Genomic DNA, 24,091 nt, shown 5'->3' with positions numbered 1-24,091 from the left:
AAATCATTCTTTTAGCAAAAATTCCTGCCAATAAAAGCGTTCACTTGAATTTTTATGGAAAGCAAACACAAAGAAGGTGTGTTCACACAATCTAAACAAATTCCTTTAAAAATTCAAACAAAAATGTACAGACTTTTTGCAGTAGTCACTCCGCTCTCATTAATAATACTGTTCACATTGGAGATCATAGAGTCATAGAATCATAGAATATCAGGGTTGGAAGGGACCTCAGGAGGTCATCTAGTCCAACCCCCTGCTCAAAGCAGGACCAATCCCCAACTAAAACATCCCAGCCAGGGCTTTGTCAAGCCTGACCTTAAAAACTTCTAAGGAAGGAGATTCTACCACCTCCCTAGGCAACGCATTCCAGTGTTTCACCACCCTCCTAGTGAAAAAGTTTTTCCTAATAGCCAACCTAAACCTCCCCCACTGCAACTTGAGACCATTACTCCTTGTCCTGTCCTCTTCTACCACTGAGAATAGTCTAGAACCATCCTCTCTGGAAGCACCTCTCAAGTAGTTGAAAGCAGCTATCAAATCCCCCCTCATTCTTCTCTTCTGCAGACTAAACAATCCCAGTTCTCTCAGCCTCTCCTCATAAGTCATGTGTTCCAGACCCCTAATTATTTTTGTTGACCTTCGCTGGACTCTTTCCAATTTATCCACATCCTTCTTGTAGTGTGGGGCCCAAAACTGGACACAGTACTCCAGATGAGGCCTCACCAATGCCGAATAGAGGGGGACGATCACGTCCCTCAATCTGCTCGCTATGCCCCTACTTATACATCCCAAAATGCCATTGGCCTTCTTGGCAACAAGGGCACACATATGATTCTATGATACTATGATTCTATGTTAGAGTTGGGATAATAAACGGAGCGATGGTGTTCTCTAAATAAATGGATTCAGTTCTCAGATAAATGGAACTGGTCAAACAGTGTTTGATTAACATAGTACTCAGTAAATTTTGCTGTTTTCCATCAAATAATCTATTCCACGAATATATTTTTGTAGTATTCAATCCCACTTATAGGTATTAAACAATTTTTCCAGTGGTATTTTACAAGCCCTTTGTTTGCAACTTTGCAACAAGCACAGATCACTATAGAGACTGGAACATACTACTACTCATGAATGCTTTGAGAATCTATTACATGGATTTTAACGTGGTTAGAAAAAAAGTTAGGCCATGTATAGATAGATACTCATCTCCCAGACTAACTCCACTTCTTCTCAGTCTCATGCTATTATTAGCCATTACAAGCACACTGAAATATGGACTTCTTGGTTCACTCTTTTCCACTAATCTTATTCACATTATTCCATTAATACACTATTCTGCTAATACAAGTATAGAAGAGTATAAGTGTATCAACTCACAACTATCTCTCCAAGACATTCCTATCATATGTCCATCATGTGAAATCTAAATGTATAATGACATTTACAATGTCATTTTTTTACAGTGGCAATTACTCAAGATATTCCACACTAGATATTTAGTTATTAAAAAGCACTAAAAATATGTATTTCAATTAACTATAGCAAAGTGACATTACAGAAGTTCTAAGGGCTTTTATTGTTATTTGGCACAATCAAGTGAACTGAAGTGAACAGAAACTAAAATTAGCAACCCTTAGTCTATGCCTATTGCTTTGGCAATAAACAGCTGAGAAATAATGTGATGATGAGAGATGAATCCTCATTCCTTTCTAAATTCCATCTACTAAATAAATTAGTGGTGTCATCAATATCATTGCTACATTTGCCCTCCACAACAGATGCACTAGCACTGCTGCTCCTCTTCAGCTGTGACCCCTGCTGCTGCTGAGTGCAGGGGGCTGACTTCAAGAAGATAAGACAGGATGGAACCTGGCCTAGCTCCTAATGCGTAATGCGGCTTCAACAGCAGGTGCAGAATGGCAAAGATGCTAATGCTGCATCTGACAGTGCCTCCTTTGCGTAGGCATGTGCTTATTTATTTATTTAGTATTTAGGACAGAGGCCAAACACAGTTATTGCAAGCCTAACAATACTGTAAACTTTTGCCACAATGTTGCAATGGGGAGCCTAAAGCCTGAACAGAAAGAACCATCTCAAAAGTGGAGAGAGGCATTCAGGAACAAATTTTGAATTTGAAGGGATGGTGGCATTACACTCCTTTAGATTTCCTTAGACCTACTTTCACGTATGCATTCTAAATGCTTCTGTTAGTTACTTTTCTTGCTACGCTCCCCTCTTCCAGCCCTCCCCATGTGAGTTACACTAACTTAGACCTGTTTAGACTCAGTGGACCTGACTTTCCTATCAACAACAGAAGGAGCAACCTCATTGACTTTAACGGACTTACACCAGCATGAAACTGGTGTGTGAGGTAAATCAAGCCCAGTGGGACAAACTTAGAAGTGAAGTGAGAGGTATGGGTGTAAGATACTCATTAGCATGTGGCTGTGATGCTAAGTAAGTTGAAGAGAGTCTATGGAGGACTAGAGGGCATCCAAGTTTGTGAGCATACAGTTTCAGGATAAGAGAAGACAGTGCAAGTTACACTAATTTAGACTCCCTCTAAAGACTTGCCTGTGCTACAAAAATAAGATCTTGCAGACAATGTGCATCAGAAAATGATGCAATCAAAGCAGTGTTGATTGGCCACAATTTAAGTGCAGACTAGGAAAACCTGTGTTCAGAACCATTTTGGAAACCCTGGCTGGAACCTGCTTCCTTTTTTACCCTGTTCCTCAATTTTCCCTCTTCTCCTGCCATAGTCCCTATACTGCAGCATTCATTCATTTTATTATTTTAAAAACAGAACAAATTCAACACAGTAAAATTTGTAGTATTTTGTTTTGTTGCCAATTTCTATATGCAATATTTTTCTTTTGACACTAGTCTGAGAAATTTCCCCTGTTTCTGTATTCACCATCTGAGTGGGCTGCTGAAATACCAACCTCTAGGCCAGACTGTCATAGGGTTGCCAAGCATCTGGTTTTCGAACAGAACCCCCAGTTGAAAAGGGACCCTGGCGACTCCACTCAGCCCCATTGACCAGGCCACTAAACGTATGGTTGGCCACAGCACCAGCAGGGCAGGCAGACTCCGTGCAGCTCCCGGGAAGTGGCAGGCATATCCAGCTGACTACTAGGGGGAGAGATGGCTGGAGGGGTGGCCAGGGTGGCTCCGCATGCTGCCCCAGGCACCACCACAAGCCCTGGCTCCACAGCTCCCATTGGCCAGAAACCACAGTCAATCAGAGCTGCAGGGGTGGTGGTGCCTGCCGACGGGGGTGAGGCATGCAGAGTCCCCAGGCTGCCCTTCCACATAGGAGCCAGAGGGATATTTTTCCGCTTCCTGGGAGCTGCCTGAGGTCAGTGTCGCCTGGAGCCCACACCCCAAGACCCCTTCAGTGTCCCAACCCCCTCCCCCAGCTCAGAACCCCCTCCCGCACCCAAACTCCCTCCCAGAGCCCGCAACCCAACCCTCTGCCCCAGCCCTGAGCCCCCTCCCACACTCTGAACCTCTGGGTCCCAGCCTGGAGCCCCCTCCTGCACCCAAACCCCCTAATACCTTGCCTCACCCCAGAGCCTGCATCCCCAGCTGGAACCCTCACACCCTCCTGTACCCCCAACCCCCTGCCCCAGCCCAGTGAAAATGAGCAAGTGAGCGAGGGTGGGGGACAGCAAGCAAGGAAGGGAGGGGAGATGGAGTGGGGGCGGGGCCTTGGAGAAGGGGCGGGGCAAGAGTGTTTGCTTTTCTGCAGTTAGAAAGTTGGCAACCCTAGACTGTCAGTTGGTGTAAACTGAAATAGTCCTGTTCATTCAAAAGTGAAATGCTCTCTCCCCTGCTCCTCACCAAATCCCTTAGAGACCTGGAGTACAAAAGGATATCTTTTACCTTTTCAAATGAACAGAATCCTGGATTTAAATAATTTAACAGGGAATTTTTTTTTATTGAAAATTTAATCTATAGAGTATTTATTCTGTCAAAATAGATGGCAGCCAGCTACCATATTGGATAATGCCAGCAGTGTATCTTAAATATAAAATTAATTTTCTACCTAATAACTTAGTCTCTCATGAATGGCAGGAAACAGGACTTTGGTAATCAGTCTTCAAGAACTCCTGCAGTGAATGAATAAAACTACAAACAAAAAAACAAAAAAATGCACCACATATTTTGAGGTATTTTTTACTGTTATTGGTTTTCCTTTACTCTTAACATATATAAATTAGCAATACTACAGCATACTACCTCTGTAGCTTTGCTTTCCCTACTTCATGAGTTACTTAATTATCTCAGACAACACTTAGCTTTGACCCAGATAAAGGTCACTGTCAGTGCTTACTTTATTAATCTTTATTATACACAATTAGCTCAATGTCGCTGTTTGAGTTCAAACCTTCTAAATATTTCTTCCTCTTTTTGTGTTGAGTAATCAAATCAATGTAGGTGAGCGGGTATAAAGTACATTCTTCCCTCAATACAAATGTGTAATTCTTCTCATTAACGGAAAGGTCACACATTTAAAGGGGAACAGTATATCTCAGAGTTATTACTATATAATAGAGACAGCTAACCATATTTTATTCCCTGTAACCTGTTAAGACCGCCCTTATACAAAACTACTGGGAACCTTATATACAGTACGTACAGTCACATATAGGTTGTGTCCTCTACATGGCTATAGCTGAACACAAGCTACTCTTGTGTTTCTAAATTTTTGTCAGTCACACTGATGATATTTATAAAAGATTTCAGTGTGGCTAGGAACCAAGCTGAAAAATGTTGATATTATAGCAACGTCATAAAGATCTATTCTAGTATTTAAAACAATCCTTTGAAGTCAATGGAAATTTGCCAGAGTAAGGACATCAGGGTTTTGCCCTACTAGCTGGTACGAAATTCTTAAAATAGCCATATTAGAATAAATACCCAGACAACAACAACTTTTGTCTATTCAAAGCTGAATCCTCTAGTATAAGATGTTCAAATACAGATGGCCAGAATTTTTTTTCCATCAGACATTACAAAAAATTCAAATTGTTTTCTATGGTGCTATCTGCAGGAGGTAGCTTCCACTGCAGAAAATGAATGATGATGCAACCTTTTGCAGAAAGAAACATGAAATTGGCAAAGTGACTGAAATTTGCAACGTAAGGACAAATTGGCTGCTTGCAGCAAAATTGTGTGCAATTTTGTACTGCGCAAGGTAGAAAAATCACTAATGCATTTTTTTACTTGAGGCATTTTGGAAAGCTAGATGTAGAATCTACCTCTTAAAAGACAAGTCTGTCTAGAAAGAAATGCTTCTTTCCGTGGTTGTTTAAAGAGCAGCTTCCCCTCTCACATTACTGTTTCTTGTGGGTTCTATGGTTCCAAGTGGTACTTTACACATGCTTAGCTAAGATTTGTGCATATTTCATATTCATTCATCGATTAAGTTTACTCACACTGTTCTTTCCACTCCTCATCCTCATGTTCATTATGTTGGCTGTGCTGTTGAGCTTGCTTGAGGCTCAAGTACAACTCTTTTGCTCTAAGTTCCTCCTGCTGTCGTATCTGTTCTTCACCTCTTTGCCTCTCTTCTTCCTCTCTTTTCTTAAAAAAAAAGGAAAAGGAAAAAAAATCATTAGAGAGTAAGTATAGTCCTGTCATTAGTTCAATTTCCTCTTCCTTCATACACTTCCTGTGTGACCTTTGGCAAATCATTTAGTCTCTTTGTGACTCACTTCCCCAACTATATAATGGGGATAACAACATTTCTTACCTACCAGGGGTTATTGAGAGAATAAATACATGAAAAATTGTGAGTGCCCTCATACTACAGTAATGGGGAACACAGAAGCAGCTACGATAGCTAGATCTTCTGATGTTTATACTGAACGCTTGCTGTGTCATGTGACACCTCTACCAATGACACGCTACAAGTTGTATATCTGCAAGCTGTGCTATTGTTTCCATACCATGTGCATCCCCACTGGTGACACAGCTTTAATCCCAAAGATAAGTTATGTGTTCTATTGTAGGATCAGCAGAATTCATTAAACCTGCTATAATCCCTTCACTTATTTTCTTGGTTTCATATCCTGAACAAAATACAGTACCAGTATGGCATGACTGTCAAAGAGACCATATTTTCTAGTCTCCGGTTTCCTGATGGCACTCCCCTCTCCATTGTGCAGAGCAAGCTTTGATGCAGAAGAGAATTGATCCCACAGACTTCAATACAATTGCTCACTCATACAACAGGAGTCCATTCCAATAGGAAAAGCGGACAAGGGACATCCCAGCAATTTGTGTTATAATGAAACAAGTGATATTTCCTTTGGGGGCAATACAAACATTTCAACAAGCACTTTGTCACAACTCATTCAGCAGTTCATCCTACGTCACTAAAATGGACCCATACCAAATATGGGTTATTCTAGAATTTTAATACTAGCAAATGTGCATGGGTAATAGGATATCAGGGTGAGTAAAATCCAGTGATTTCTTTCTAAGTGTTTACATTGGATTTTTTCATTTAAATTAGGCTTTTCATAATTTCCTTTAATGGACTGTGCTTGTTCAAGGCTTACGGATGGAATTTTCAAAAGGGCTCTGTGTTGATCTAACTCTGCTCCTTCTAGATGGGATTTTCACAATTAATTTCAATGGGAGCAGAACTAGGCCAACATGGAGTCCTTTTGAAAAATTACAGCCTAAAATGAATGTACGACTACCTGTCCCAAGTGCTAAACTCACTAAAACTCACTGAAGCCATTTAAATAGATGGAACATAATCTGTTACATCTGATCAACATGTTCTGACATGGCACATGAGGAGAAATACTTGGGGAATAGTCTAACTTTTCTACTGATCTGTTTTTGTTCTGTTTGGAGTGGAGAAGGGAAGTGATTTTTGGATGAGATTGTGTGTTTTTAGGATATGTTCGTACACTCTGAACTTTGTAGAAAGATATCGCTTATAAATCTGAAAATAAAAACAATTAATTGTATATCTAGACAATTTTCATCACAGCAGGACACATGACATAACCAGAACAATCCACAGCCTATTAATTAAAAACTATACATATATACAAGTGAATGGAAAGATGTTAGAGTTGGGATAATAAACGGAGCGATGGAGTTCTCTAAAACTCAGAGCTTCCATGTCCATACTCCGCCCATCCCCATTGCAGATGCAGAGTTCCCATGCTGAGATATTAGTTTAGCAACTTGGAAGTCTCTCATCCAACCCAACTTGGCTTACCATAGCTTGTGTGAGAAATCCAACAGGATCCCAGATCAAGTCGGGCTAACTGCCCTCATGCTAGGTATTTGTTACTCATTATGATCATCTTCTGATGCCTGTGGCTTATTCTCAGTAGTTATTTTTAAATACCTTTCCTGCCAGCAAATTTCAGTGTTTGCAGTTTGCTATTGTCCCTTCATGTGCTAAAACCTGAAGGAGATGTCTAAGGCAGAAAACACTGCAAGGTTCCCTTCATGGGGCTACGTGCAAATTGTTTCATCAGGTGAGTGGAAGGGAGAGGTTACCTAAGAGAATGAGCCATACATTTTGTCAGAACACATGCTGAGCAATCTTGAGAAGACAGAGCTGCTACGCTTCTGTATCTCAGACCTATCTTGAGTAGGCCAGTTTGCACCACTAAAAGGGGACCGTTTTCATTATTTATTTGTATTTTGGTAGTGCCATGGAGCTTTAGTATTAATTTGCTCCATTAATTTCTTCAAAGCATTTTATTGAAAATAACCTTGGAAATTCAGATACTGTCCACTGAGTCACAAATGGTGCAGTAATAAATTGCTTTAGATCACAGGGCTCATTACATGTTAAGCCTTTGCTACTTTTAGTACACTATATTAGATGAAGGAAAAAGGTGAAGTTATTTGTTTTGCACAGGAGTGTCAGAAACCAAAGCCACCCTCCAGCCCAGCTCAGCCACATAGTGCTGGAATCCTAGTGACTATGTGCTGCATGTTTGGCCCCACTTCAACCCAACAGTAAAATATAGTGCATTGCATGATATTATACTGCCACAAGGAGAAAAAAATCAGATGATTTATTTAAATGGACTTAGCTATAGAAACTAAAAGAGCCCAATACGACATGTGAAATGTCCTTCAGATTATCCTATTATGGTATCAGCTGGAGGCCTCAGTCAGGTTTAGAGCTCCATTGGGCTACACACTGTACTACCATAAAGGTAGAGGTGGTCCCTGCCATGAAAAGTTTATTGTGTTGAGAGTAGGGAATATGTAGAAATGCAGAAAAGCAAGATTCAGATCTTAGTCACACTGGTGAAATTTGATAGCAACTCCATTTAAGTAAATGGATTTACTCTGAATGTGTATCAATTTAACTGTGATTCCTGGTTGGAATGTGGGATTGGGATACTGGACTTCCTGCTTCAGCTCCTGAGTTTAGCACTGATTTGCTGTGTGGGTTTTGATAAGCGTCCAATACTACAAACATGAACATGCTTAATTTTATACCTGAGAGCAGGCCTAGTCAATGCTCAGTGGTACTATTCACATGGATAAAAGGTAAGAGAAATGTCTGCAAGATCTGGGCTGAAGTTGTCTTAGTCATAGTTTTGTCACCTCTGTCATAATTTAAACATCTGATCCTTGGTTGAAAGGTGCTATACAAGTGCAAGGTGTTATTTATTCATTCATCCACCATTCCACAAATACAATTTTTGTTACGGTAATATCCTGAAAAAAAGAAGAGCTATTCACACATCTAATCTGGTTTCTAAGAAGCCTGCCTGTCCTATATTTTCTCCTTTCAGGCAGGAGAGAGTCAGGAAAACAGCTGTTGCAGCCATTCCATAAGTGTTGGTCTCACAGCGACAGGTCATTGCACGGCTTGCCACCCATAAGAAGAGTAGCAGCTGACTGGAGGGGGCTTCCATTTGGACATGTAAAACAACCTTGTTTCCAGTTGTTGTCACTTTGGATGGGCTATTACCAGCAGGAGAGTGAGTTTGTGTGTGGGGGGGTGGAGGGTGAGAAAACCTGGATTTGTGCTGGAAATGGCCCAACTTGATGATCACTTTAGATAAGCTATTACCAGCAGGACAGTGGGGTGGGAGGAGGTATTGTTTTATGATCTCTGTATGTATATAAAGTCTCCTGCAGTTTCCACGGTATGCATCCGATGAAGTGAGCTGTAGCTCACGAAAGCTCATGCTCAAATAAATTGGTTAGTCTCTAAGGTGCCACAAGTACTCCTTTTCTTTTTGCGAATACAGACTAACACGGCTGTTACTCTGAAACTTGTTTCCAGGGATTACATTGTTTTCCTACCCCAGAGCAACTTTTGTTACTCACTTCCTTTGCCACCTTATAAATTGTTTGTGAGTCGGGGAGTATTTTCGCCACTAAGATCTGAGGAACTGATTTTTATTATTTTTTTTTAAAAGGAGACTCTTCAAAGCAAGCAGTATTAGTGTGTCATTTGTGACCTTTAAGATCTCAGTGAGGGTCAGAAGAAGTCGTAGAGAGCAGGGCTGCTTGGTTGTTCTGAGCTATGGAGCACACTAAAAAGGTATACTTAAGGAAAAATGACTTATTAGAAAGGATGGAGAAACAACAGTATTAGTTTGTCAAGCGTGAATAAACACGGCCAGGTGTCTTGGGTTTCTCAGGCATGGTTTGTGTAGTGGTAGAGCTCTGTCAGCTGGCTGACTAAGTGTTTATGTCCATTGACATTTCAAAGTGATTGAAAAAAGTAAGCAATTTACTAACTGAAAGCAATTATCTTCAGGGGATGGAAAAGTGGAGCAGATACAAGTCTCTACCTTCTGCAACAACTCAGGTACTTTTCCAGATGGTCTGAAAACTTTTAATGGGCCAGATTCTCAGGTGGTGTAAGTGAAGGCATCCCCATTGCTGTCTGTAGTAGAAAGAGAGCCTGAAATATAAGACCTTGTATCAGAAGCCTGTTGTGAGGAGTAAGGCCTGAACTAAAGTAGTGATAAAGCTTTGCTGATGTAAAGCGAAGAAGCAAAGTGAGCAGAAGTCAGGCTCTGCCTGTTTGCAAGCTCACAGAGTCTGGCAAGAGCAGGGCTGATATTGCAGAAACACAACTTCCTATGAGGTGCTAGGCACAGAGCACTCTCGCAAACACATTCCAGAAGGGTGGCATCAGAACACAACACCTTGATACCAACACATTCCCTAAAGATAACAGGAACACTCTGACCCATCCTAAAAATAAGGTCAGAATGACATTGTGATGGATAGAGATGTACAAGGTGATGGTGGTACTGGCTATGTCAGAGGGTGTCAAATAACAACATCGAAGAGCAGTACGTAACTTATTTCCATTGATGTATAAAAGGGAGTCTCAGAGGGAGCGTCCTTGGCTAACCTAGGGGGGAACAGAAAGTCCCCCCATTCACTGAGCTGTGTCCGTTGTAATGGGCATACAGGTATTAGTGGTCCTGTAGAGTCTTTGGGATACTAGGACCATGCCTCATTGACAATAAACCTGGCTGGGTGCCTTCGTACCTTAACGGATCTTGTGGTCATCGGGCAGTTTGCTCAAGGTCTGCTGTGACAACTCTCTGCACAGAGCTGGGGCAGCACACAGGGAGAACACAGACAAACATCTAGCAACATCTGACAACACTGTCAACGGAGCCATACCAACTGAGGATCTATCCCTTTATTTCTAAAGGCTTGTTGTTCATAATGAACCAAAACTGAAGTCCTCCCCCCTGAAATAATGGATGTTAATAATGATGTGCCTATGAAGCACATAACAGCACCAAACATACCACATATAGGAACAAGAAATAGACTGCTCCTAGAACCCCTTAAAAAAGGAAAGTTCTATACTATAGGTGACACTATTAAGCTTACCATAGGCACAGCTGGCCTTACCATGAGGAGAACTGAGGTGGCCGCCTCAGGTGCCAGACTGGGGGAGGGGTGCCACTAGGACCCAGAGTGTAGAAAATTGTGTCCGCTGCTGGTGCATATGTATTCTCTCTGCTCTAGATGCACAGAGATGGTGGAGTGCTGTGCTGGAGGAAGGAGGGCACAAGAGAAATAACAGGCAGGCAGGAGAAAAGCTGAGAGGGAATAACAGAAAGCAGCAGGAGCTGCAGGGAGAGAGAGGAGGAGAAGCCTTTTATGTACCTTTCTAGCACCCCCAGGAGCCTGGACTGATTAACACCAGCTTCTCAGGGAGCTTCCTGTTTCCTGCTGCTTCCCTGAACCCACTTGAGGAGAACAGGCAGTCAACTGAAGTAGTAGGAGCCAGTTAGGCCCTTAAGAGCTGATATCTTCCCTCACTCAGGCCCTGCTACCAGCCTGCTTATTTGTCCCCTTCAACTGAGTGTTGAGAGCCACTCTAGCTGGCCCAGAACAGCAGTCATGAGTGAAAGAAGAAAACACCCCTCTGGGGAAGCATTCAGAAAAAGAAAGCAAGCCAAGGAAGCTTTTCTATCTAAGCAGGAAGGAGCTCTCCTGAGATACATTGTTAGTTCTCCTTTATTGAGGTAGATGGCAGAGCAGTACCATGAGAGGAGTAGAACAGGAAGAAGGCAGAATTGAGACCTTTCGAAGTTTTGGCCCAAGCAAGGGGGCGTCCTTTGAGCTCCCCGCCTCAGGTGCCAAAATGTTGTGGGCCAGCCCACATAGGTATTAATCTTACTTATAATATCTGTATCCCATGTTATAAGATAGTATTTAAGGCTCTGTCTACACTACAAATTACACTGGTATAACTTATGTCTCCTCCCACTGAATTATGCTCATAATTATTTCCAGCTTTGGAAAATTGGCTTTTTAAAAATCACCAAAGAAAAAAAAAGTGTTATGTAACTGGCTGGGACTACGAGAGAGCTCTCCCATCTGCTTAACATCTTCTGACTCTATGAGAGTCAGTAGCTATGCTGCTGCCAACACTAGTGCTTCGGTAAACATAGTTTACATCGCTCAGGAGCATGGATCTTTCCATTAATAACATAAAGTGGACATAGCCTAAGTGTTGATTGCTTCCCTCATGCCCACGAAGAGGGGACATGCACAAGAACTCATCACATCACAGCTTGAATGCTGGATGAAAGCCACAACAATTCCCATTGAGAAGACACTTATCACTATGCTGCTTGGGATTTGGAGAGGGTAATATTTCTAAGCATAAGCAAGGTATCCCCAATCTGCTTAGTTTGGGTTAGCTCTAAAAGGCACAGCAGCTTTTATTACATTTTGGAACCTAAGACTGTAACTCATTTTTGTGGGTATGTTTACCAGTTTTAACCTTGTAAAGAACTCGTTTCTTTTTCTTAGTTAATAAATTTGTAGTTAGTTTATTACAGGATTGCCTACAAACCTTGTCTTCGGTGTGGGATATGAGGTGCAACTGACCTGGGGTAAGTGACTGGTCCTTTGGGACAGGGACTAACTTGAATATCTCATTCAAAAATTTTAAGTAACACTTAACTTTCAAATGCCTGAACAGCAAATGTAACTTTTCTTGTCTGCATAGTAAACACAGACATTTTTAGCTGTTTGAATAATCAAAGTGGTGCTTTCTGTACCTTCTTGGTTGCAAAGATTTTAATTGCTTCCTGCTGAAGGTCCACAGTCTGGGCCAGTTCATGCTCTATTGAGATGGTTGCAAGGCCGACCAGCCTCTCCTGTGTCGTTGTGGAGCGTAGATGTGTTTTTATTAACTTCAGCTTGGAGAAGCTGCGTTCTCCACTGGCAACTGTTACAGGAAGTGTTAGAAGTATGCACAGAGCAACAAAAGCATTTGGAAAGAGGGTGGTCATCTTCTTTGTGCACCTATATTCCAGAACAGGCTTTGGAGTTGATCCTGCTGAAATGTATCTTGAAAGGGCTTTCAGGTCATCACCTAAATCACTCGCATCAATATCGCGCATGTCATCATGGATCAACACTGTCTCTAGTGCTCTGCAATGCTGGTGTAGGTCTTCTTCAAGTATAGTGAGGAGTTTTGGAATATCATACAGCATCCCAAATATACTGCTGTGTTCCTTGAGCTGCATAAAACGTTCTTCAACTGACTGTACTGCACAATCTAGCACCTGGTTAAAGAATTCAACTTTGAATTGTTGATTGGGGTCTCTTATGGGATTATCTCGTGCCTCATAATCAAAATGTCGTCTTCTTCAGTGTGCGGGGATAAAAGCAAATTAAGCAGGATTGCTTATGCAGATGTGCCAGTTACACATGGCCTACTGTTTTAATTACACGTGGTATAAATTCTCTAGTGCAGACAGACAGTCTCTGTGTCAACAAAGTTGGTGCTCCAGCATGGTGTTCTGGTGCACTGAGATTCTGCCCTACCCTAAAGAGGATCTCAGTTTTATAGCTTATGACCATGTTTGGTTATGAAAGATCCTATGGCACCTTTGTTAGGAATTTACTTGCATTGGGATTTAGCTAAGAAGCAGGGTTATCATATTTTGCCTACCTATATTCCCCACAAGTTTCACTGGAGACAGTAGTTTGCTTCATGTTCTAAATGGTGGGGTAGTGTTCATATGAACTGTTTACAGTTGCTAGAATCACAGGGTTAGCAGGGACCACAAGGGCCAAAATGCAGGATTTGTTGTGTATAAACTATCCAAGATAGACGGCTGTCCAACCTCCTTTTGAAAACCTCCAGTGAAGGGGCTTCTACAACCTTCTGAGGAAGTCTGTTCCATATTATAAGGCCAGATCATGAGCTTTAAATCATCAGATTTACAGCAGCTGAAAATCTAGCCTGCTGTGTTTCACCCAAGAAGTGGCTACATATCACTGGTGATAGTTATCCTTGTACTGGGATGCCTTCAGCATGTAAGAAGCTATATGAAATGTAAGTTATTCTTTTCATTAGTGGCTCAGATGTGTCCTGTAAATCTACTTGCTTGTGGAAAATATCAGACCTAGATGCTACTTCTTGGCAAATATCCTAAATAAAGACAACCAGTTAGCACAACCACTATTGGGCTAAATGAGGAAAATATTACTTTTCTAACAATCAAATATCAAAAACTTTCACAAATATAGGATAGGGATACCTTCAGTGCAATTGCCCAGTAGAAATTAGACAGCTCACTAACTTTTGTCACAGCTAAAAAGGCAGTTGGATGAAAAAGGCAGTTGTCTTCCTTAAAGAACAAAAAAGCCACTAAGATTTTCCTCTCTTTGTGCTCAGAACTATTAGGTAGGTATTACTAAATTACTGAAATTAAGAGATAGCACACCAAACTCATCCCTAGTGAACCCACTGAGTTCAACAGAGTTACAACATGGATAAGCTTGATTGCATGCCCCACCTACAAGTTACTTGTCATATGCAAACACTCACTATAACTTTATACCATTGGCTACAGAGGTTATAAGCAAGATCAATACATGCAGCATCCTACAAACATTTTATAAAGTCTAAACACACACTGATCAACTTAACATCTAATGTCTATTTTGATGATGATAACACACAGGTAAACAAGACTGGTTTCCAGCTGTGCCTTTATAAGTGTTCAGTGAGGCCTGGAGCCTTGGCATGAGCTAGCACCTGGTCTGCCAGCATCACACCTACATATGATAATGACTGGGTATAGAGCTTAATGCTGCAGGCACTGAGCACTCTGGCCTGATCCAGCAAAGCCCCTAAGCATGTGCTTAACTTTAAAAAAGTGAGTAGTCCACATTACATCAGTGGGACCCCCTCACATGCTTCAAGGTAAGTGTAAGTTTAAGTGCTTCACTGGATCAGGTCAGAGAGCGTTTAACGCCTTACAGTATTGCACCCATAGTGACTACCATGAATAGTGACATACAGTTCAATGAGACTACTCATTGCTAAACTCTGCAGCTGGTAGTCAGTATCTGCAAAATCATGCCCATAGTGTGTCAGGCCTGATTCAGGAAAGAACTTAGGCACATGCTTACATCTCATTGACTTCAATGGGATTTAAGCACATGCCTTGCCCTAAATGCTGTCCAGGAAAGCATCTCTACTCAGAATGGGAGCCTTAATTAACTTTCTCTTCTTCCCTGAATAATTTTGGTTTCAATCACTAGTTATGGCTTGTCTTTACAAACAGCTAGTGAGCAGTGACCTGAGGTGTAAGTCTACCTTGTACTAGCATGCCACAGACTAACTGGCCATGCGGACTCTGCTGCTACACACTAGAAAGTCCCTCGTGTGCTCTGATCTACTCCTGTTTCAAAGCGGAGTAAATCAAAGCTCATTAGGGAACTTTTAGCACCCAGCCCCAGACTTGTATGGACTTATATACAGACAAGCCCTGAGTTGTTCAGCAGCGATCCAAGTATGACGATCTCACAGAATACCTAGCTCTTCAGCGTCAAACTTATCCGGTAAATTTTAAAGTCCCACCACCTACCTGTTTTTAAATGCTTTTTAAAAAACGTTGAAATTTTTTGTTAATATGCACTTCATTTTGCGAACATTTCATAACAAAAAAAACAGTCTAGCTTTGCAGTCAGCTGTGTGAATATTCTTCCTGGCAGGCACCTCAATGGTAATGAACTATCTGCATGACAATTTAAGATTTCCTTGTGGAATGGGGAGCAGATGACATCATTAAAAGAATCATACCACTGTTATTTCTAAAGTGTAGCTGAAGAATTCTGCTCTCACCTGGATGGCCGAAAATCACATCTTTCATTTGGGCCAATGTGCTTGTTATTCAACTTTCTTCAAGAACAAAAACAGCAGCAGCAACTGATCACAGTTTAAAAATAAAAAAGTGCCCATGCTCTCATAGCTGTGTGAATTAGCATAAGATTAACGCCAGTAATAGGCTCGCTTATTTGTCCATTGCAAAAAGGTGCATAAAAGAGTAGCTGTCCTTAAGTTGCAGAAATAAAGAAGTCAACACTTAGACTCTGGCATCATAAATTAAATGCATCTCTGCTTAAGCAGCACCAAGAAAGGCCAGATTAGTATTGGCAAAAGGAAAACAGGGATCATCACTCACTGTGATAAGTGAAAATCTGATTTATCTAGTCCAGCCAACTTTAGAGTCCCATGATATGCCAAGAGGAATAAAAGCTGAAAAGGGGGAATTGTGATGCAAGATGTTTGAAATTAAACACATCAGCAAAACGGACCGCAAACTTTAATTTCCCAAATCAAAATGCTTCACAATGATGGAACTTTAATGGCATTCGGGTTTTTATTCCCCTTTTCAGAGACTGTTTTAAATATGGTCTGGTCATCATCACAGAAGGATGATTAATGAGGTGTTAAATATTTTAAACTTGTTAAAGTGGGCTTGTTAACCAATCTGCATCTCATTCCATCCCCTGAATCATTCATGAAAGGCACATTTCTTCAGGATTTCACTGATTACAGTCAAACATGAATAGATTATTAACCAATTCACCTTTTTCATTGCAGCCTGGGTTTTTTCTAATTTGTTTCTTGTAGTTAGAGGTAAGTAAAGCAATATTTTTTTAATGCTAAATGCCTCTTTCCTATTTTTCAGTTTTATTATTGCTGAATGGACTTATTGTAAATATTGAATTTGGTGGTTGCAAAAGGAATAAATGGAGTGGAAGTTAAGATCTGGACATGCCAGAGAACATAAAGCTTAACAACTGACCAGGATTGCCATCTGGTGAGGCTGTAGAGTCTTTTAAGTGTCTTTATTGTTTATAAGCAAACCTACAAAACTAGACATAAATGTTACTCTTAAAAGAAAATCAGATTAGGGATTGATGAGATGCTTTATAAACGTCTAGGGAGCAAAGATTTTTTATATTACAAGGTACCGATCCTGCAATCAGATCCATGCAGACCGTACACTGTGCCAATGCAGAGCTCACTGAAGTTAATTCACCTGCCACTGTTAGCAAGGTGCACACCTGACTGCAAGATTGGGGCCTCAAGTTAATAGAGCAACATGCTGTAATTTATTGTTGGTGCTAGTAGCACCTACAATAAGCAACTACTACAAAAGCATTTTCATCCATAACCTCATGTCTTCACAAACTGAAGTATTCACCTTTGGGCCTGAACATTTTCTTTTGAAGTAGGCTTCTGGTTTCAAGTAATTTTGCTTTGTTTAATTTTCAACAAAATCCCTTCAGATGTTTTTGAGTTATGGGACAGTTAAAAAAAAAAAAACAACAAGAACACTTTTTCCACTGTATGTCAAAGGCAACAGGGGCAAGTTCTGGCCCTAGTTACTCCAGTGTAAGTCCTGCAGTGCTTCCAGCCTCACAGCATGCTGCACAATTTGTGTTACGGACCGTGGGATACCCTCCAGCTCCCAGAAGAATTGTGGGAGCAAGAGCCAATTGCTTCACTGACTTCAGATTTACATCAATTTAAGTGAGGGCAGAATCTGGCACTATTACTTTAAATTTGTACCAAAAGCTTCTAATAGAATAATTAATTTTCCCTAAACACATGTAGTTATGTTGACTGACGAGTGAAGCTGTCACGAGGCTACTTGTTACCCTGCTTTGCAATGGCCCTCTGATATATAAGAGCAGCACTAAGTTTGAAGAGCTTCATTCCATTATATCTGAACAAAGTGCAATGCTATTCTAGAAGCTGCCAGTGTAGTTTGAGTGGCAACTTGTGATGTGGGCAAGGCCGTATGGGTCTTAGTTCAATAGGGCTTTGCTTTCTGAGATGCAGAGGTGGAGCTGCAAAGAGTTATTCCGCTTACAGTACATGCTTTAATAAAGCCACCTGAAAGTTAGTTTCATTATCAAACATTGGCATAAGATCCAAGGGCCCAATTCTCTCCTCTTTCAAGTTAAGTGCAGGTGTAAATTCAAGTTAATTACACCAAAATTATCAGTGACCTGTGCAAAAGACAGGCTACAGGATATGTTCCTGCCATGCTCCACATACCCACTAGCAGCTCCCTCACCCAACACTACACAAGCTGACCAGCTAAAATTAAAAGGAGTACTTGTGGCACCTTAGAGACTAATCAATTTATTTGAGCATGAGCTTTCGTGAGCTACAGCTCACTTCATCGGATGCATACCGTGGAAACTGCAGGAGACTTTATATACATACAGAGATCATAAAACAATACCTCCTCCCACCCCACTGTCCTGCTGGTAATAGCTTATCTAAAGTGATCATCAAGTTGGGCCATTTCCAGCACTAATCCAGGTTTTCTCACCCTCTGCCCCCCCCCCCCACACACACACACAAACTCACTCTCCTGCTGGTAATAGCCCATCCAAAGTGACCACTCTCTTCACAATGTGTTTGATAATCAAGGTGGGCCATTTCCTGCATAAATCCAGGTTCTCTCACTCCCTCACCCCCCTCCCAAAACCACACACACAAACTCACTCTCCTGCTGGTAATAGCTTATCCAAAGTGACCACTCTCCCTACAATGTGCATGATAATCAAGGTGGGCCATTTCCAGCACAAATTTCCCCAAATTCCACAATATGGATTTGTGCTGGAAATGGCCCAACTTGATCACTTTAGATAAGCTATTACCAGCAGGAGAGTGAGTTTGTGTGTGTATGGGGGTGGGGGGGTGAGAAAACCTGGATTTGTGCCGGAAATGGCCCACCTTGATTATCATGCACATTGTAGGGAGAGTGGTCACTTTGGATAAGCTATTACCAGCAGGAGAGTGAGTTTGTGTGTGTGTTTTTTGGAGGGGGGTGAGGGAGTGAGAGAACCTGGATTTATGCAGGAAATGGCCCACCTTGATTATCAAACACATTGTGAAGAGAGTGGTCACTTTGGATGGGCTATTACCAGCAGAAGAGTGAGTTTGTGGGGGAGGAGGGGCGCGGAGGGTGAGAAAACCTACCAGCAGGACAGTGGGGTGGGAGGAGGTATTGTTTCATGGTCTCTGTGTGTATATAATGTCTTCTGCAGTTTCCATGGTATGCATCCGATGAAGTGAGCTGTAGCTCACGAAAGCTCATGCTCAAATAAATTGGTTCGTCTCTAAGGTGCCACAAGTCCTCCTTTTCTTTTTGCGAATACAGACTAACACGGCTGTTACTCTGAAACCAGCTAAAATTAGTGATCTCATAGAGGAGTCTTGGTGGAACATGTGATGTAAAGGATCATAACTGATAAGAAAAATCACTGCATGAGTTAAAGCTGAATGTTTCAGCCCTAGGACCCACATTGAGTAGCATGGTGAGGAGCATTAACTCTCTCAATAGTTTCTACACACTAATGGAGATGGAACTTGTGGACAGTCCCAGGGAGGGGGAATAGCATAAGTAAGGTGTCAATGCTAAGGGGAGATGAGAGCCATGTGTCAGGCAGCTGCTGTATGCAGATCTCCTGAAATCCAAAGGGTTACCTTGTGGATCCTCAAGCAGACCATATTACCTGCCAGTCCTGTACCACCACTATACACACTTTTGCCTATCTCCAAAATGAATGAATGGGGTGAATTTATCTGCAGGCAAAAGCCAGGTATATTTTCAACCAAGTCCTTCTCTACCATGTTTACTTATGAATAAGTGAGGATGTAACTCTTTTTCATGAGAAATGGGATCAAAGAAAAAAAAACTACATTAAATAAATACAAAATAGGAGATAAAGACTAAAACCTCATGTATGCTTAAAAATTAGATCAACCTAGCTTTGTTGCTCAGGGCTGTGAAAAATTTCATGCCCAAAGCACTGTAGTTACGATAAGCTAATTCTCAGTGTAGTCACAGCTGCATCAATGGAAGAATTCCTCTCTTGACCTAACTACAGTCTCTCAGAGAGATGTATTAACTTGAACAGAAACCCCCCTTGCATTGCTGAGTCTACACTATCGCATTGTAGTAGCATAGGTGCAATGCAGATGTGCCCTAAGAATTAAACAACCATTAAGAACTGACCACATGGAAGATGTTATAGAAAATTACAACTAAAATTAGTCAAATGGCCTTCACCCATGAGAATCAATTGCAATTTTCCCATTAATTTAATTGGAGCAGGATCAGCTCCTCATTATATTAAAGAAAAAAATAGTGAAAGCATTTTGAGATTACATACATACATCAACTACTTATCAAATATTAACAGAATGTTTAACAAATTTTAACATCTTCAAAAAAAGTTATGCAAGTATGTTTTCCCCCTCCTATTATTATTTATTATTATAATTCATCCAGCATCTATAACCAATTCCGTAAATTTGTTAGCTGAATAACCTATGCAATCACTGTTGTGACATTTGTGAATGTGATAATGGAACATGTTTAAAGTTATTCACCCAGCTGTTCTAATGAATACAATGGTGCTATTTATACATTCCAGTAGAAAAAGATTGTAATGCTTACAGATGATAGGAGTTGTGAATTTACATGGGGAAAAATGAATATAAAGGCGAAAGATGATTGCATGCAAACCTTTAATTCCTCCTGAATTTTTTCCTCCATCAGTTTGGCTTTTCGATCTTCTGTTTCTATTTTCCATTTTTCTGCCACTATTTTGGCTTTCTCCTTAGCCATAGCATCCCGGAATTTCTTTGTAATTTCAGCCTCTTTTTGCTTCCTTCAGAAAAGAATTTGAAAAAAAACAAAACAAAGTTAGAGACTGCTCTTTAGGAAGCGAGAAGAAATGATTATTGAGTAAACAAGCCTAGATTCTTATTACTATCAGTGATACTAACTGGTTCATGTAAGAGTCTAGGAAAATATACATGGAAAAAAGAATTTAAAATGTATTTAACAAGTGAAGTACAATAAGCCTAATTCCAAGCACACACCCAGGGGACAGACATTTTCAGTCTTGGAAAGTGACTAAAAATAGCACCTTCTAAAAATCAAAAATTTGTTCATTGGATGTCTTTGGATCAGACCATAGCTATTTCCTTTTCTAATGAAAACCAGATATTTCTTGTCAGCAATGCAAAGCCAAAGCAGCAATGGGACAGTGATCTGAAATCCATTCTGCCTCACACATCAACAAAGCTATCTGCTAAATTCCAGTGGCAAAATCTTTATTACTGGTGACAATGTAAAAGGCCAAGCACAGATTGATGTCTGAATCCCAAGTGAAATATACAGCATCCACATTCAGAAGCAGCATATTTTGACTTTAACTAAGAATATCTAATAAAAAGAATAAATATGAAATGACACCACATTGTCCAATCCCTGTTCAGAGCATTACCACAGAGCGCGATCTACCTAGGGCCTCATCTCTCAATGCCATTGGGCATCAGCACACCCTCTGACCAATTCCAAAGCTGTCATAGGCTCCATTAGAAATACAGTTAATGACACTTTCCTGAGTCAATTATACTAACATGCAAATAAGCCACTCAGCAATAGGCTTTATGTGCCAAACTTCAGTCAGAAATTTTTATCCCTGACTACAGCAGCTATTTCTGATTTATCATCCAAAAGCAGATTGCAAACTAAAAAACAACCTAACTGAGCAGGTAAATAGTTTAGATCACGATCAGACCCAGCCTAATCTCAATATCACTCCTACTGGTTTGAAAGGGGCATTTTTCACTAAAGAATTCTAAATAAATTTTAAAATATGGATTTTTTTATTCCAGTTTTTCCAATAGTTGTGTCAGTGTGTGAAATGGGCCATCAATTCAGAGTCATAAAACCTCACCATAGTTCTTCTGCTTCCTTCTGTGCTTGCTGCCTGGCTCGTTCTGCTATTAGTTCCTCAGAAATCTGTTCATATGGCTTGTCACCTGGGGAGTCTCCCATAATCCAGACCCAGATCTCACCATCACTCCCATGAAGCCACTGCACATGTTTGTCATTACCTGTAACAGCCACCAAAACAAACATGGAAAGCACTTATTAAGCAACTTGCTCAGGTTCAGAAACAAATATAGGTGAAACTGTGCTAGAAAGTTAAATCCAAAAAGTAAAGGAGAGCTAAAAGGTAGGACTGAGCCCTCATACTTTGCATGCTCTACTTAGACTAAGTATTATGCGGCAGGGATAGCATTTTGTACAATGCTCAGTTTGTGCCTCTAGATGCTAATGTAATAGAAATAATCACAAAAATCACTGCGAGATTTGTTGTAGCATGTTGCAGAGCATGATGGCGGCTTTCCTGACAGAACTGCGATGATAAATAGCAGTGGGCTGCGCGCATTATACCTGGCTTTCAACAGTGCTATCAATCTCATACATCTGTGAGAGCAAATAAAAGGTACAACAATATTTTTAATGGGGTTAAACAGGCATCATCCTGATTAGTATCCTAGCACCTAATTAGCATGGTAGCTGGGAGAAGTCAAATCTCACTGCTGTTCTGAGACTCCTGCTGCTTGTTTGTGAATTTAGCAGGTTCAGAGCACAAAATAGACCCCTTTGGAGTGTGCATACTCTTTTTGTGTTACTTTAGGTTTCCTTCGTCTCTGGCCTATTGATATATTTCTCATAGGCACAACTTTTCCCCATTAATACACAGCCATATAATCAAAATCTTCATCTCTAGAGGATGTCTTCAGAAATTGCTCTCTTTTTTCAAAGCTGTAGGTCTCTTCGAGCCCCACAGGCACCACATATTAAACTCACTCAAACAGATCAGTATAATTTATCAGTTGGTGCAGCACTAATAATGATACACACATCCATCTATCAGGCTGAAAGACTATAGCATAATCTACCAATTTGACAATTTTATACATCAGCAATAGTTGGACAGCCCCTTCACAGCATGTCCCATTTTAAGCCAATTCAGCTTGAACACCATATGCCTTTAGTTTATTTTTTTCTTTAGAACAAGCAAAACAGCTTTTTCACTTCTAGAGGTAAAATTTAGACTGTAGGCAGAAATGCCTCCCCTGCAAATCTGCCCCCAAACCAACATCAGTAATACTCCTCATAAAGCTGGAGATGGGTTTCGATGTGCAATCTGATCAGAAAGCTTTGTAGTTTCTCACAGAGCAGCATCCAAAAAGACAATGTGATGAGTGAGCAGCAAAAGAAATAAGTAACTCAGAAAGTCTGACACTGTGAAGATGGAATTCTTGCCTCAAAGTATTTGCAGCCTGTAAGTCAAGTTAAGAGAAGGCTCTAGTCGTTTAGACCCCAAAATAAGATCAATTCTAAGACCAATAGAGGAAAGCTCAGCCAATGGTGAGGCACTGACTTAGGACTGGGTTCAATTTTTTGTTCTACGACAGCCTCTCCTGTGTGACCCTGGCCAAGTCACTTTAACCCCTATTTAACAGAGGGGGAACAGAGTCAGAGATTAAGTTCTTTCTAACTTCACAACACTCTTGTGAGGTAAACTACATTAGAGACAGTGAGGAGGTGCTCAGATACTACAGAGGAGCCATGTAACTACTTAAGAGCTGAACAGGGATTCTAGAAGTGAAATTTCCTTCACTACTTTACCTGCACAGGCTGAGTTTGCCTGCTTTGGCAATCAAGAACAGTTGCCTGTAAGGTATGGTTATAGTTCAAAAAATTAAATTATATTTTTTTAATTTTGTTTTGAGATTTCCCATCAATTAGGACACTTTTCCTGGGGGGGGACTGTTTTCAACAAAACCCCATTTTGTCAAATGCGAATTTTTCAGTTGAAATTTTTCAACCAGAAAAAGAGAGTCCCTAACTAAAAGAGCTTAAAATCTAAATTGACACAATAGAGAATTATTGAAATGGGGAGTACAGTTGTGGATCTAAGGCACAGAGAGATTGAATGACTGTTCATATAGGAATTCTGGGGCAGAATCAGGAATTCAACTCAAAGTCTGAGTCCCAGTCTAGTACCTTAACCACAAAGTAAACCCACCCTTCATCTGCCACAAGAGGAGGTGGGGGAACTCTATCGCTTAATGCATATAAATTAGACTTGACAGCACACTTGAAACAAATGTACTATTAGAAACAAACCTACATGAGAAGGGAAGAGGACTGGATAACTTATTGGTCTATATTCCATCTCTGGTATTTAAACTCTATGATTTAAACAAAGTTAATCCTCTATCAGGCAACCGTGCTTATCATAGCACCCCAAAAAAAGCTGTAAAGCAAAATTATGTCTACTGATATACAGTTCTCTACTTGCAGCAGATCTGTGAAGGAGTATCATGGAGTTTAGCCCTCCCTCTTCTGCAAGATCTAAACTGCTCACAGGGTGGTGAATTTTTTTCTTA

The 24,091-nt window shown here is 40.7% G+C and overlaps 1 protein-coding gene across 1 annotated transcript in view; it reads right to left on the bottom strand.

Moving 5' to 3' along the window:
• Positions 1-24,091, bottom strand: part of SH2D4B (SH2 domain containing 4B) — a gene marked incomplete at its 5' end in the record, with an annotated part of 106,822 nt that overhangs the window by 56,340 nt on the left and 26,391 nt on the right. Inside the window, 3 exons of the mRNA XM_084634506.1 lie at positions 5,448-5,595; positions 20,358-20,502; positions 21,580-21,739. Of these exons, the coding sequence (XP_084490632.1) occupies positions 5,448-5,595; positions 20,358-20,502; positions 21,580-21,739 (453 nt within the window). The remainder of the gene's footprint in view (positions 1-5,447; positions 5,596-20,357; positions 20,503-21,579; positions 21,740-24,091) is intronic.

Source organism: Lepidochelys olivacea, assembly GCF_965140295.1.
Source record: "Lepidochelys olivacea isolate rLepOli2 genome assembly, chromosome: 7".
NCBI lineage: Eukaryota > Metazoa > Chordata > Testudines > Cheloniidae > Lepidochelys > Lepidochelys olivacea.
This window is presented reverse-complemented; position numbering and strand designations above follow the sequence as displayed.